The sequence below is a fragment of the Rhagoletis pomonella genome, unplaced genomic scaffold (genome assembly GCF_013731165.1).
Source record: "Rhagoletis pomonella isolate Grant_MI unplaced genomic scaffold, Rhpom_1.0 Rhpom_scaffold_00012, whole genome shotgun sequence".
In the NCBI taxonomy this organism is placed as follows: domain Eukaryota; kingdom Metazoa; phylum Arthropoda; class Insecta; order Diptera; family Tephritidae; genus Rhagoletis; species Rhagoletis pomonella.
In genome coordinates this window covers 22,755,359-22,771,957 of record NW_023458566.1, presented here as the reverse complement: position 1 = coordinate 22,771,957, position 16,599 = coordinate 22,755,359, and the positions used below count along the sequence as shown (strand labels likewise).

The 16,599-nt window shown below is 34.6% G+C and overlaps 1 protein-coding gene across 2 annotated transcripts; it reads right to left on the bottom strand.

The window, feature by feature from the left end:
• Positions 1–1,875: 1,875 nt before the first annotated feature.
• LOC118748119 (cleavage and polyadenylation specificity factor subunit CG7185) lies at positions 1,876–16,323 on the bottom strand. Of its 2 annotated transcripts, none has more exons than XM_036482432.1 (9): positions 15,957–16,323; positions 15,794–15,890; positions 15,495–15,734; positions 12,047–12,514; positions 7,373–7,537; positions 5,791–6,317; positions 3,043–3,336; positions 2,904–2,969; positions 1,876–2,798 (listed from the first exon to the last, which is right to left on the bottom strand). In XM_036482432.1, exons 2-9 carry the CDS (start codon positions 15,860–15,862, stop codon positions 2,585–2,587), a joined length of 2,043 nt encoding a protein of 680 aa, XP_036338325.1. In that variant the 5' UTR covers positions 15,863–15,890; positions 15,957–16,323; the 3' UTR covers positions 1,876–2,584. The 2 variants fall into 2 exon arrangements, with proteins under 2 accessions (XP_036338325.1, XP_036338326.1); XM_036482433.1 differs by having other exon boundaries at positions 1,876–2,795.
• Positions 16,324–16,599: the final 276 nt, after the last annotated feature.

Genomic DNA, 16,599 nt, shown 5'->3' with positions numbered 1-16,599 from the left:
TATGCTATATTAGAAATGCCTTCAAAGCATTTGAGGCTTGTTTTTAAACTTCGGTATGGGGGATAGCGGATAGCAAACTAACGGATTATTAAAAATTTCATTTGGAAAGCGTGATAAATAAGTCCTTTTGCATTGATAATGCTAATATATATTCAAGTAGATATCGTCGTTTATGCAAAACCGCGTAACAAGATAATGCAAAACCGCATATGTGCATAAACTATTTTCTAGAGTAAAAACACTCATATTTCGAAATGGTTCTCTTTTTATAAAGCAATCGTATTTCTGTCTTGTATATTTTAGGACGAATGGATAAGGCTCAGCCAAGAGCTTGTGTGAGAAAATCCAATTTTTGGCAGCAAATGTCAGTTACGCGGTTTTGCAGAATGACGATACGCGATTTTGTACTTTAAACTACGATATGTTTCATTGAGATAGATCGTATATAATAAAAAAATATATACGTAATAAAATAAACATCGCTGTATAAGTTTTGTGTGCGTTTGCAGCGTAAAGCTTAAAATTAAGTTAAGATAGAGAAAGAAAAAGTATGCTTTAAAAATAAAATTTATAAAATGTTTAAACTACGTGTACGATTTGCTATCATAATAATAATATAATAAGTATCAAGTATTTTGATAGGATTTGAGATCGTTTGCCTCGAAAGTACTCGAATAACTAATAAAACCGTACATTTTAAAATTAATATTACTAGTTATTTTTTTACAAAATTCTTATAGATATCTTTTTTATGTGTGTAAGCGTTGGTCAATTCGAAGGAAATGAAAATAAAATGAATCTTTCTCAAATACATTATATCGGTCACTTAAAATTAAGTAACAACGTAACTGTTTTTTACATTTTTATCACTTTTAAACGTTCTAATAGAAACAAAATTGAAATAACAATCGCAACCCTTATGGCAAACACTTTAAAATCAAAATGTGGGTGTTCACACCTGTCTGGTTATCAGGTTATGTGGCCATATTTCTTATTCAGTTACAACAATCAAATACAATATAGAACAATTTTTAACCAGATAACCTAATAACCAGGTAAGTGTAAACACCTACATGCATTGCATTATACAATTTCAGATACATATTTTTGTTCGAAGTGTACATGAGTTGGAAAAATCTATAGAAATGAAATCATTATATACCTATGTCAAGAGGTAATTGCAAATGTACATACGTTATTAAAAGACATAGTTCAATATTTCAAAAAAAAAAAAAATCGCAGCCTATTGGAGTTACAATCAAAATGTGTAAACCATGCCCCGTAAATTTTTAATTTACAATTCCAATACCAGAAATCGGAAATAACAGTTTTCACTTTCAAATATAATCGCACTTATTCAAGGGGATAAACAGAGGTATTCACTTATTAACAACGGTAAATAGGGCTATTATGGTATTGTCCAATGAGAAACAAATTGCAATATGTGACCAACAGACACTGAGAACGCGGAAATATAAATTTTATACCGTTACGCATAAAAAGTTTTTTTTTTTCTGCTTAACTGTTATTTGCGATCTCTGTCTAATACCAACATTTCGGTAGTATACGGTAGGTAGGTAGTTGAATGTCTATAGATTGTTCTTGTTAGTATTGTGTGCAATCAGTTAAGTGTTAGGATGCTTTATGTTAGTATTTGTAAGGATATATTACAAACAACTCAAATGAAACATTGAAAATACTATGAAAAGAAGCTAACAATAATAATAATAAATAATGTAATAGGGTTCCGAAATAATAAGTAACAATAATCATGGCGACGCACAGAACAGAGGTGCATATATAAATATTGGTAAAGGTATTCAGCACAAAAGATTTTATATGTATGTAAATATATAAGCATAAAAGACAATACAGTAGTTTGGAATTTAACATTTTAAAATATTTTTATTAATTAATGGAAATATCAATATACAATCTTCTTCTTCTGATGTGCACTCGGGCAGGAATAAATCCGCAAATAACTACTGGCGCCAACTGTTGTATTTCCACAGTTCCACTTACTAAATCTTAAATCGGGCGTCCTCCGAAATTGCTCGACGTTCGCAATACGCTCTCTTTTCACATAAGTTTTGGATAATGCGGGTATGTAATGATATAACTGCTGTGTATTTCCCCATACTTTATTTCTGCTTATTTTCCTGCTAAAACCTTGGCTGAAGATTACATGTTGCATTTCAAATTGATAGTTTCCGGCTTAAGAGTTTACATCTATGTGTATGTATAATTCCTTATATATTTTTATAGAGACGATTCGGTTGAGCTAATTCTGGATTCCATTCGAATTCGTCTGTTATGAAACCGCACTTTGCGATTCCTTTGCAATTATGTTATTTTATATTTTACTTGTTTAGACCATTTAAATCTATTTAAAATAATAGTAATCAATTGAAAGTGTAAATTCGCAAACAGAATTTGCAATGGAGCCTGTCGTAAAAGTTGAATAAGTGTGGATTATTTTCTTTTGAATCTTCGCAATGCATACCGTCGACCTACTCTTCTTGTGTACATTGATTTAATTTGTTGCAAGTGCTGAATTGGGTTGTTCTTTTGCTGCACTGAATTTTTAATGTCGTGAGCGATGTTCCTCGCGTCGATCACGGTCCCTTTCCCGATCTCGATCTCTATCACGCTCCCTTTCCCGCTCTCTATCACGCTCGCGGTCGCGATCTGATGACCGATAACGTTCCTCATAATAGCTGCGCTTAGATGGTACATCGCTGACTGCTTCAGCGATTGCTTCAGGCGATTTCCGGGGACGTGCGGAACGGCTAGAGCTACTTTTTTTTCAAAATAGTTATAACGTTTAATGTTAGTTGAAATGAATTGAATGTAAATGATTGAGTATCTTAAAATCAGTGTGTAAAAAAGTGCTAAGAAGCTACCTGTCATCTCTGTAGTGATCTGGTACGGGACGTTCACGTTCCCGGCTTCTAGAGCGTTCTCTATATCTAGAACACAAAGTTTTTCGAAAAGATGTTCAAGTTTTTTTTTTTAGAATTCATATAATAGAAATGAACTTACCCCCCTTCACGATCGCGTTCGCGTTCGCGCTCTCTGTCACGTGAACGTTCTCTATAACGAGATGATGAGCGTTCCCTGCGTTGTCTAGGACGATGGGTACGTTCCCGAGATCGTGAACGCTCACGACGATTGTAACTTTTTGTTTCGATGCCATGCAAGGTATCTTGCAAAGAGCTGATCAATATTTTACAACGCTCGTCATGTGCCACTTTCGATTGCTTGATAAGCGAAATTGCCGTTACCAAAGTTTCAATAGCACTGGAGTACTCCCCGGCGGCCGCATCTGAAACGGCTCTATAGAAAAGAGAAAAAATATACATATATATATATACACATATCAAAGTTTTAATTTTAGTAATTTTTTTAAGAATTTGATCGCCATATTGAGTCCGCCACTTTGTATTTAAAAAAATTGACTTCAGATTCGTAATCAGCGACCACAAAAACTCCAGAGTGCCGGGTTTAGAACAAATCCAGTAATTTTTTAAAAAATTGGTGGCCATTTTGGATTCGCCATTTTTAATTTTGAAAAACTGACTTCAGGTTCCTAATTAGCAACCCCAGAAACCCCCTGGCAAAAAATGCGTAAATGCGTAAATTTTCGGGAACTAGGTCCATTCTAACTGTCCAAGACAGGTAAGTAATTAAGGGCATGTTCCCCAATAATACCAGAGTAATTAAATGTGAGAACCACATTTTTGGCTCCATTTTAACATGTCAAGAAAAAAATAAAAAATTTAGAACATCAGAGTTTTTATAAAAAAACCTACCAGCGCGAACTGTAAAAAACTCTGGCAAAATATTTTTTTATTTTCACTTTTATTTCAACATATTTTGAATAAAAAAAAAATACTGATTAAAATAAAATATTTCACGCAAACAACAAAAAATATAATCGATAATCGCATGAGGCTATTGCCTGAAAATTTTAAAATTCACTTATTGGCATTTTGCTACTATGATAGACAGCGAGTAATCATAGTCAACTTATTTGCAGTAGAGTGCATCACTATCCATACAAAAAAAAAACGGTACTGTTTTTCCACTGGAAATATAAAATCTATTATATTTAAAGACTTCCGCCAAAATATCACACAAAAATATTAAGATTTACGTGAGCTGGACCGATTTGAAAATACCTCCAAAAATTGAGTTTTTTTTTAATACTTTTTGAAAAAATTACCTCAGAAAGTTTACATAAAAATAATTTTAAAAAATTTTCTACGAAATAAAAATAATCAGATTTTTGATGCACATTTTTCAAAGACTGGTTTAAGAACAACTTGGATAACTCAGGCAAAACCTTACCAATTTAGACCCTTTTAGGAAGGTAAGATAAACACAAGTGTCGTTCCATGTTGAATTAACATGCGTGGGTATTGAATATAGAAAAAATTGGGATGTGAATGAAATAAAAAGGTTGAGAAAATACCTTTCCACTGATACCTCGTCAGTCTATATTGGTAAAGTTTTGGAGCAGTTATTCAAGTTTTTCTTACACAAACCGTTGAAAAAATTTAAAAAACATACAATTTTTTAATATTTTTATGTAGATTTTTTAAGCTTAAACTGTCATCTGAAGTGATTTTTTCCAAAAAATCCTTTAAGAAACTATATTTATTCATAAAAAAAAATCCATTTTTACCACCTCACGTAAATCTTAATATTTTTCCGAAATATTTTGGTAGAAGTCTTAAAATATACTAGGTTTGGTAATCCCGCCGGAAAAACCGCAACTTTTTTTGCTGATGCAGTAGTACAGTAGTCGAAAAAATTATAGCCGCACCAAATTTTCACAAAATTTAAAATATTATTTTTGTTGTTATTTAATTTTGGTTAGTTTTTTTATAGTTCATTGTTCAATGTTGACACTTGCAAAGTGTCCGAAAAAACAGTTCTTCACGGACACAATGCGAAGATGGGCAGACACAGACCCTCAATTCTGCACATTCGACACTAGGCTCAAGCAAATACCGCTGTTTTTTCACGGGAAATTTGAAGCACATTTAAATTATATAAGAAAAATAAGAAAAAATGTACATGAAAAAATAATTACATTCTTTTTTCGCTACTATGAAAGGCTGAAAATCTCGATAAAATGTCTCTTCCCTATTTACATTTTCGCCACCGTTCACGCGTATATCCACACATGCGCCTAGCGCTACCCTTATCTCAACAACCACAGACGCTTCTTGATTTTGTTCAGTTGCTCGATGAAATGTGTCTTTTCATGGGCTTTGCTCAACCGAAAACACAAAACAGATAGCACATGCAAAGAGAAAAAAGTGTTCTGCTCAGTACGAGACCAAGTGTGCTTCGTTTTTTTCTGTTTTGTTAGTGAGCAGACAGCATTGGAAAAATGTGTCAACAGTTATTTGCGAGCTCTGTATAAAAAATTAATAATATTATAAGTCGTTTTTTCGAAAACTTATTTTCGATCCAAAGGTCCCATTTAACTTTCCTTGTCATATATCGTTACCTTAATATAGAAATGCCTTATCTAAAATTTTTGTTTCTGCACAGAGCGATTAAAAAACTTAATAGAAGACTGGAACTAATTTTATGCTGTAGCAGTTAAGCAAGGCTACATACATATACATATGTATAAATACATAAGTATATTGTACACACGAAACAAAACAAACAACAGTCCACAGGTGCTGTTCTAACGTCCGAATTTCAATTATATGTATGCATATACATATGTACATGTACGTGTATGTAATTAAAATAGTGAACTTCCCATACCTGGCTATAGCTGAGCTGCTAACGGTGCGATTTCTGCCCATGATTTCTTCAAATTCTACCTCCGATAACTGTGGGCCAATTGGTTGGTCAGGGAATGGACCTTGCGGTTTTGCCGGTGCTGGTCCCGGCCATGGGCCTCGCGGTGCTCCTTGTTGAGCAAAATGTGGTGGTGGGCCATGTTGTGGCGGCATGCCCATTCCCTGTTGTGGCGGTCCTGGTGGGCCGTGTGGCGGGCCACTCATGGGTGGACCTCCAGGATGTTGCGGCGGACCACCTGGCTGGGCAAAGAAGGCTGGATTCACGTGTGGTGCCGGTCCACCGGGGCCTCCGTGAGGGCCACCTGGAGGGCCGCCAGGGCCTAGTTGGGGCGGGCCGCCCGGCGGACCACGTGGGGGTCCTTGCATGTGCGGTGGTCCCTGTGGTGGACCTCCAGGTGGACCTTGAGGTGGAAAGCCTCCATGCATAGGTGGCCTACTCCAGTCTGGACGTGGCCCACGAATTGGCATTCCCCCTGGGGGACCCTGGAACTGAAATATACGTAGTATAAGTTATTAGTAGTGATGCTTATAATAGTGCGAGGGCAAAAATGCAATTACCATCTTTTTAAATGTTTACGGAAACAAATTTATCAGAATGATCTGAATGCGTTTCTATAAAAGTAACTTCTGCGTTTTATGTATTACTATCACTGTACTATTTCTATGTAAAATTAAATTTAGCCTATTGAGTGCAGGTTTCATATCGTCTGCTCTCTAAAGAATGCTTTTCGAATTAGACCATTACAAGTATGGAATATAACGCTCATTTACTTCAATAGTATCACAATCCAAAAAAAAAAACAAATTTTGAACTAATACGGTGTTTACATGAGCCGATTTTATAGGCAACTTTTAGTTGAAAGCAACAACCGCTTGGTGTGAACGGCCTTTCAACTAATCGCTTCCAATGAAGTTGGGGGCAGCCAACTTTTGGTTCGCCTCTAAAATTGCCTGGAAAATCGCCTCATGTGAACACCGTTTAATTATGCAGAAATCACAGCTACCTCTTCATCTATGTTGTGTAAAAATTTCATAGCTGCATCGATTACCGGTAGCCCACTAGAACAAAATATGCATTCATTTTAACTATGGGGGTACATGTAAATTCAAAACTTTAAAGCCGTTTTTCCCGAGTCTCGCTTTTTTAAGTTGACACTATTGAAGTAAATGAGCAATATGTACAAAACGCTCGTTTACTTCAATAGTGTCATAATCGAAAGTAATACAAAATCGAGCAATTACCGCTACCTGTTCTTCTATATTGCGTAAAAATTTCATAGTTGTACCCATTACCAGTGGCTCACTAGAACTAGAAATATGTATTCTTTTAACTATGGGAGTATGTAAATCCCAAACTTTAAAGCTATTTTTCCCGAGTTTTTGGTTTTTTGAGTTACGACAGTATTCAAGTAAATGTGCGATATGTACATTTGTATTTTGTATAGCATTTTGAATACCTTTCTGTTATCGAGTATCTAGGAATAGTTTAATGAAGTTTGGAAATAACAATATGTAAATTTTATTAATAAGGTATTAAAGTTTACCATTTGGGGCCGCTGAGGAGGTCCATTGGGCGGCCCAGATCGTGGTCCGTTCGGACGTGGTTGTCCTGCACCTGCCCACTGCGCCTGGTTTGGCGGGTATCGAGGTGGTGGACCAGGCAATGGTTGCTGCGGTCCCATGTGCCCGCCGCCCTGATGCATCGGTGCCTTTTTGTATTGTTGTTCATTTGTAGATGTTTGCGTTATGTAGTTGTTGGAAATGCATAACATTCCCAAAATTACGTTGTGTATTTAATTATGAATTAAAGAAGACGGATTATCGCGTTGAAATGTTGCCATAAAAACATGAAATAAAACAACAATGATAATAATAGTAACAATAACAGCAAACAAAACGATATATTTGTTACACGATTTTTAAGTTTTTCTTTTTTTTTTGCATTACCCACACTACAATAAGTATTAGTAAGAATATGGAATTTTAGTAAAATAGCTTGGTATGAAATTTTATTAAAGACTAATTGGCAGAAGGGGAACGAAATATACAACAATAAATAAAATACAACCAGGCAGGTTCGGCAATTTACTTCCTGGTCAATTTGAATTCAAAGCGAGTTTGATTGAAATTCATACATGTATATACACTTGTGACCAGCTGATTGAGTTAAGTGGCATTTTGACCAGTTTTGGTTATTTTCCTTTTTTTGTTGAATTAATGTTTATAATTTTTATAAAAGTCTTGCACTTTTCATAACACTTAAAAATTCTTACGAAAATTCAACAAACTTTAACAAATGCGTCCAAAAATTTTAAACTTTTTATAAAAAAGAAAAATTTAAGGTATGCAGCTTTATAGCCCATCTAAATTTAGTAGGATATTAAAATGGATATGTAATGTAAAATGTTAAAAATTATAAAGATTAAATAGACAAAAAAAAAATAGCCAGAAATGGTCAAAATGTTACCTAACTTAATCAGCTGACCACAAGGGTATATATACAGTCAGCGTCAAAAATATGGCGTTTCTTTATTTATATTTTCCATACCAAATTTTTTTAATTTTTTTTAATATAGATAGTTCATGCAACAGTAGAAACTAGCATAATCAATTTTTTCTATTTCATATTGAGCTCCTCTGCGTTGGAAAGACCAGGTGGAGAAGGACTTGGCTTCACTTGGCGTAGTTGGCACAGAAGAGAAATGACTGGCGTACTGTTTTGTACTCGGGAAAACTTATTAAATTTAAGTATAATAAGACGCAGGTTTCAAGTATAAATATAGATTTTGTTCATGTGATATATGGAAAAAAAGTGCAACACCCTTGACAAACTAAATTCTCAAACATCAGCGACAATTTTTAGAGACTTCAAACTTGCACCTTATTATACTAAAATTTAAGGGACTACAAAACAGCGTACTCAAAATTTTTCTAAGAAATCGAATTGAAAAGTTGAAATTTTTTTTTGGTATTTCTTTAATTTTCCCCGAGTTGTATGTGAAATTAAAAAAAAAAATTATTTTGCTGGTTTAAATTGATGGTTTCAAAACCATCATCTTGTGATAAAAAATATTATTGTCTTAAACTAACAATAATTACTTGCTAGATGTTAACGGAAAAGTCTTAAATGATCGAGAATAGCTCAAATTGATAAGGTGTGAAAAAAAGTTCTTTCGCCGAGTTAAACTGGCTGATTCTGCAAAATGGAAAATGCCTGTTGTGACAGAATTGTCACTGTCACATTATAAAATATGCCCCTGCATGTATTTATGTATAATTGGAATATTATCAACATATGAATACACTTTTCATCAGCGCCGTAAAGTTTAAGCTTTTGCTTGGAATTGCTTATTTTTTCTTATTCAGGGTTTCCAAGCTTAATTTGAACGATCATGCTTATTTTGCACATTTCAATTTATAAAGCCAAGTACGGACCTTTTAAGAAAATGGTCAAGAAATAAATTGCTATTATTTCGTTGGTGTGAATAGTAGTGTCCAAGGAGTTTTGACATCTGATATTTTACAACCTGCTGTCTCATTTTTTCTTTCCTTAACCCTACAAAGATAACCCACGTCGCAGAGGCGCCTCCCGATGAGCATATTTTTGTAAATTTTTAATGAGGGCTCTAATGATTTGTGATTATAATAGAGATGGGCACGGGGCTAAATATTTAATCCCGATCCCGCCCATCCCGAAATTCGATTTTTAAGTCCCGACGCCGCCCATTTCGACGTTTTTCAGAATTGTACCGCGGGTCCCGTGGGTCCCGAAATCTATCTCTAAAGCAGGCTACAAACGGACAGCAAATTTAAACGATCGGTTGAGATTTCAAAGTGTGTGGCGTGGTTTGCAAACCGATCGAAGGTTGACAAAAATGTTCATCATCTTTCAAATTAATTTTAAATAATAATGAAAGATCTGGTATCTTCCGATTATTTTGTTTTGCTTAAAAAAAGTGCATATTTCAAACATCGTTTTTAAGGAAGATTTTGTAAATTTGCGGGGGTTGCACGCCATATTTTTACAGATCTTCCCGATACCGCCCATCCCGGCCAATGTTAAATCAGTACCGTGGGTCCCGCTATCCCGCTCCCATCTCTAGTTTATAATGCTCAAATTTATAATAAAAACGCATTTAATTTTTAAAACTCTTCCAAACTTATAAAATTACTATATTAGGTGCATTTTTTTGTAAGCGAGCGACAAAAGAACCATTAACAATTCACAATAGAGCAGTTTTTTCACTTAACCAGACTACCCTTCAGGTCGTGTATTTTTAACCGACCTGGCTGCACTCGGATAAATAGCCGAGTTTGTGTTGTTGTTTAGCGTGTATTTCGTCATTTGAGCGAGTGTTCTTTTGGAGCTCGGTTGCAAAAGAATGCACCTATTATTTAAATAAATATGCAAAATTAGGGTAATATATACGCTCTAGAAAATCGTGCGCTTCTGAAGCGTATCTTTTACGTAAGTTGTAACATGGTTATCTTTTTAGGGTTAATAATGGTAATTTTTGTTAAAACAAGGGTGCGTTGTACTCTTCACCAAGAGTACAGCGTAGCAAATTTCTTAGGAACTTCGTACTGCTTAAGAAAATTTGGCTCTAAATTTTTGTAGACCATTTTTGGGCAGTTTTTCTATTCATCGAGCTAAATAAGGCATTGGTGTTATTAAATAGATTAAAAACAATTTATGTATCTCAAATGGAGAATAACGAATATTAATGAAATTAAAACGACCAGAGCAAATCTCTTTGATTTGAGAATATCAAGCAACACTTGATTGTCCGTTGTAACAAAACATTAAACTGTACTTAAATTTTGTTGTTTAGCGAGCATATTTGCAAGCCAATGTTTTAGTGCTTATCTAAGTGCTTAAAATGAATTTTTTGTTGCTTATCGTCGTTTAAAGTACAAAACCGCGTAAAGTCATTCTGCAAAACCGCGTAACTTACATTGGCTGCCAAAAATTGGAGTTGCTCACACAAGCTCTTGGCTCAATCCTTATCCATTCGTCCTGAAATATACTAGCTAGAAATGCGATTGCTTTATAAAAAAAGAGAACCATTTTAAAATATGAGTGTGTTTACTCTCTAGAAAATAATTTACGCACAGCTCACATACGCGGTTTTGCATTTTGTTGATACGCGGTTTTGTACTTTAAACGACGTTATTTTCTTCGGCCTTACTTTTCATACATAAATCGAGAAGGATAGAAATCTTCTATATCTATTCTGCCACTACATGTGTTTTCTAATTACATATTAACAAAATTATTAAACATACTGTGCTACTTTTCGTTAATTGGCCCTAGGCTGAATATCGTCATCGTCGACGATCGTCAGGTCAGCGCATCAGTAAAATGGCTGACGATGGCAGTACCGTCACTTTTACTGAGGATGACGATATTCGGCATAGGGACGAACATTTACTTAAATATAATTGTTTGCTTGATGTCATAGATAAATCTGTACATTATAGGGAGTACACTTAAATTGGCATTCAGAACTACTCAGATAAACGTTGCTAGCTTAGTAGAGTTCAAATTAAAAAGTAGGCACACCAAACAGTTGTGAGCAAATGGTAACTACTTAGGACTACCAATTCTAAGGGTATTAAAACATACTATATATATGTATGTATGTATATGTATATATACATACGTTTTGACGATTTTTATTTATTTATATACTAAATTTTTCATGTTTTTTCATAAAAATAGAGTTCATTTAACCAAAATTAAACCTGGTAAATAAATATTTTTATTTTCATATAGAACTCGGGAAAATTCAAGAAATACAAAGAAATTTTCATAAAAAGTTTCAACTTTTCAATTCGATTACTTAAAAAAATTTAAGTATGCAGTTTTTAGCCCAGTAAATTTTAGTATAATAAGGTACAAGTTTCTGAAAATTATCACTGATTTTTGAGAATTTCGTTTGTATACTCAGAATTTTTTCTAATGAATTGAAAGGTGAAAAATTTGTATGAAAATGTTTGGTATTTCTTGAGTTTTCCCCCGAGTGTCCAATTAGAAAAAAATTTGATTTTGCTGGTTTTTGCTGTTGAATGAATTACATTTAAAAAAAATATGAAAATTTTGCTATGGAAAATATAAATAAATAAAATCGTCAAAACGTCGGGGGTTTTTATATTTTTGTCGCTTACTGTATATGTATGTATGTATAATTGATAAGATATAATCAAAGCACACATACCTGCATACGTGGGGGCCCTGCATTCGGTCCTACAGGTGGACCCTGTATGTGCTGTGGCCGGTATTGGCCTGGCGCCATATTGGGATTCATCATACGTGGTGGATGGCCAGGGGGTACCCCTTGTCCACCAGGATGTGGCGGCATTGGTCCCCCCACACCCATGTTCGGAGGTGCGGGACCACGTGGCGGTCCATTCTGTTGCGACGGTGGAACTGGGCGCGTCTTCTGCAAACTCTCAAACTGGTTTAGCGCCTGTTTAGTCGGATACGTTACCACCGGAGCTTGCCCGTGAAGCTCTTTTTTCGGCAAACGTTCTAAAACCAGACGTAAGCTTGCTTCAGATCCCAGTGATATAACGCTGAAGCCTTTCGATTGACCATTTGATCTGTTCTCAAAAAATTTTACCTCTTGGAAATCGGTTACTCCAATTTCGCGCATAACATTCGCTATATCTTGGTCAGTTGTCCACTGTAGAGATTTATGATAATGAAACAAGAATTTATTTTTCTAAGTACAACAATTATATTGGTTTTTAAATAGTACATCCAAATTTAAGCATAGACAGACAAAAATATTCCGGATTAACCGAAGCTCAAAAATATTTTTTCACGTGTGGTTCCGGGGTTTCAGCTCAACGCCTAGTAGATATGTATATTTTATTTATTTGCTTTTAACACCTTTACTTTTTATTTTTAATAGCTTTTTGTACCTTTTTATTTAAATCAGCTAATTCTGGCCTTTACGCCGGACTTTACTGATCAAAATTCCAGTGAGCTCGATGAAGAAGTTTGAATGAGAACAAAATAATGGAAATTTGAATTTGAGTTAATGCAAGGCATATTTAACAAGGTGGAAGTGACAACTAGCTCGAACTCTCTTGTAGCTGGTTATAATGTCAAAAAACTGTAAACAAACAAATTAACCCTATTAGGTGGGCGTGCTGTGTTTGCTACAGGAAAATAAAGCGAGAAAGCTTTTTTTATTACTTCACCTGCTTATAATTTCACCATGGAAATGCATCAGCATAAATACATTCATATGCCTATACGTATACTAATTTTAAGGATTACTTCAATATTACTTTCATAGAATTTTAGCTACATTCGCATCTTATATTCACATATACATATACAGAAAAGAATACCTCATAGAGGAAACCACGTCATTAAATGAAATAAATGTTTTATGAAACTGTTTTAAACATTTTTTTGTTTCTATTCGCCCAATGTTTTTGCTCGTTTAGTTCTTCTACATATGTACGTATGTATATCAGTGTAAATCTAGCTAGGTCCTGACGCGGTTATGTGTGCATAATATTGTAAGAAAATTTTCTTACTCAGTGGTGAAATTCCGTGGCTTCAGGCAACCAAGTCTTCTAATTTCGCACAGAATTCAAAACTATCTCAAAGCACAATTAAATTTTTAATGCAAATTAGAAAATGGCAACTTGAAAAGTGTTAAAAAATATTCATCATTTGACATTATAGTCGGTGTTCAAAAGAGAGAAATGTCAAAATCCTACCTTGTTTAATATGCCTTCGTACTATGCCTTTTTTGACGCAAAAATGAGAAAATTAGAATTGCATGAATTTTTTGCGATTTTGGTTAAATATTTCTCGGATTCGCCCATATCCAGACAAATAGCGCAATTTGAAAGATCTTGGCTAGCTTGGAATAACTGCATTAATCCAATCCGGGATCTAGCTCACCACGGATAATCGAAAATTCCAGTTAAGAGAATTTATAGGTTTTCACAATAACTACAAGTTGGTGCATGCAACTTTACTCACCCAAAATTCAAACTTTTTTCTCAGAAGTGTTCGAATTTTTTGAGTATACATAAAAATATTTATTTATTTATTTATTGAATGAAAAATAATAATACAATTATTTCACAAAAAAAGGAACACTAGCTGCCAGGGCTTACGGGCTCCATATACAAATAAATTGTGGTTATTCGTTATATGGAAGCAATGCGACAAATCGGATTATTATTATTGGCTTTAAGACGCGTTTTGACCTGGTTCCGCTTAAGTGCACTACTACCGAAAATTCTTAAAAATAAATAATTAAACATAAGTGGCGAACAACATCACTTTGATATGGGGGTGCTATAGATATGTCCAATACTGTATATGTAAATGTTTTTTTAGCCTATCTTCTTCCTAAATTGGCGACACTAAGAACAAAGTATCGGAAGAATCAAGAAAAATCATACTACAGCATTTTGATAACATAGTTCCTGGAAGAATCTTTGCAAAAGTTGTCATGGCAACAGAAGCTTTTTATAAAAATCACCAATATTATTGCCAGTTTCACAGCGATCCTGTAGGGCATTTCAAGGCCATAGAGCACTTTGTATTGGTTACAGTAGAAAATTAAAAGTTGGTATAGATATTACAAATATCAAAAGGAAAAAACTATGGGGGTGGGTGTCCCGTTTTCTACGATACATTTTTTCCCATACAAAAGTTGGACTACTCTAATGTATGTACATATCGTTAGCTTAAAGAACAAAGTTGCTCAGTCAATTATTTTTTTATTTATTTTTTTTTTTCATTGAATATAAACGAGAAAAAATTATCCTCAATCCCTTTCGAAACGATGCATTTTTAATACCCCTTGCTTCATATAACAAAATATAGCTTTTCATAAAAAGTGGACTTCACAACGTTTTACTCTAATCTAGCGAAATAATACATATGTATTCCTTTGGAAATTTCGGTGATTCATTGGCATTTTTTAAATATTTTATATACTACTGGGGTTTTAATTAAGCTTTTTGTGTACTTGTTTATTTTCTAAACAAAAAATTATTATAATTCTATAAAGAAGTGCGCGCAAAGATTCCTTTAGGGTTTCATTATTCAACTTAGACTACAAAAATAACTAATTAGTCAAGAATAACAGAAAAGACTAATGACTTCAACTTTGCAGACTTCAGTCAAAGATGTGATTGATTGGCTGCAGTTAAGAAATGTCAATGAATGTGACTGCAGCGATTTAAAGTCACGATGACTGCATTCTTTAACACCTCTGGACTTAAACTTGTTTTTTTAAACAAATTATAACAAAAATTTACTCGTAGCTTTTGCTGAATGAATGGTGAATAAAAGCTCTTTTTTAGCGCATAATTTCAAAACATGCCAAATTTTGAGTTGTGCCTCTTTTGAAGACGGTCTGTGATATATACATATATATATATTCCGATCGGTAGACTGATGGATGCCTTCGGCCACGCTCAGGGATTATAAACCTCACTAAGTAGAATTATCCTTTTTGTGTTGCCAGAGAAGAGTGGCAGAAGTAATCGTAGTAAAAATAATTGCATATATTGTGTTAAATTCATCATAGCCTTTTTGGGCTATAGGCTTTATCGCAAATCTCTTTTATGTATATTTGTATTTGTACTCAAAAATTTCCCGAAAAGGTTAATGAAAATACTCACCCAAGTTAAGTTACCGACATATAGTTGATAACGCCGCCCCATATGATTGGGCGTTAAACTACCACCACCTTGATGGTATAGACCATTGGACCCGCCACCGTTTCCGGCCGAATCACCACCAGCGACTGCTGCAACATTATCGCCAGCATTGACAGAGACAGTCCCCCCAGCTGTAGCTGAAGATTCGGTCGGACCCCCTATATCGTCATATAAATCAACACCTTCAGCAGCAAATTCATCCTAAAATGTAGTGTATGAAATTTCTGATAAGTTTCAGATCAGCCATCTCTTTTACTCACCTGGTTCTGCGCGGCAAAATCTTTATCCAGGTCTTCAGCGTACAGGTCTAAAACGGCACCGTCAGCCATGGCAGTCAATTACCAATTTATAACTTTTCTGATGTTTGCAATTTAAAAAGTTTAGCATTCAAAAATACAACAAAAACTTATTACGACTAGTTACCAGTTTTTAATTATCTTTATTTTCGTTTCCCCCGCTAAAAACCGCATTCAATTAAAAATAATGTGTATGTATATTAAGAACTGTGTGCTCTGTGCTCTTCTTCAATACCAGCCACACCGGTATAAAGCGTGAAATTTTTGCACAAATTTCCACCTTAGTTTACTTTCTTCTCTTCTTTTAAACACATTTTTGTTGTGCGATTTTTTTCCTTTGTATGATTAACACTTTTAACTCGATCTTATGAAATATCTCACAACTTTTTACCTAATAGGTATGTCCTGAAAATCCAACAGAAAATTATTTCTTCTCAATTCACACACGCCAACCGAATAGAAAATGGAAGTGCGACCAGGGCTGCCTACTATTCTTAGCAATGAGGATGTAAAAGCCCCAAATAGAAAAATATAGCTGATGCCAGATAAAACTTTGTGGCTTTGCGTGACGCAATGTAATCAAATTTTATGTTTTTGCATGACAACTCGAATTTGGACGAAATAAAATAACTATCAAACCAGCTGATAGTCAACACGCGCAAAAAGATGTGAGTTGGCCATCTTTTCGCTTCGCGCTGCAGCTGAAACCATCTATGTGGCATGCTTCGTGCATTTTCAAGCAACTCATCTTATCTGTCAAAGCGAATCTG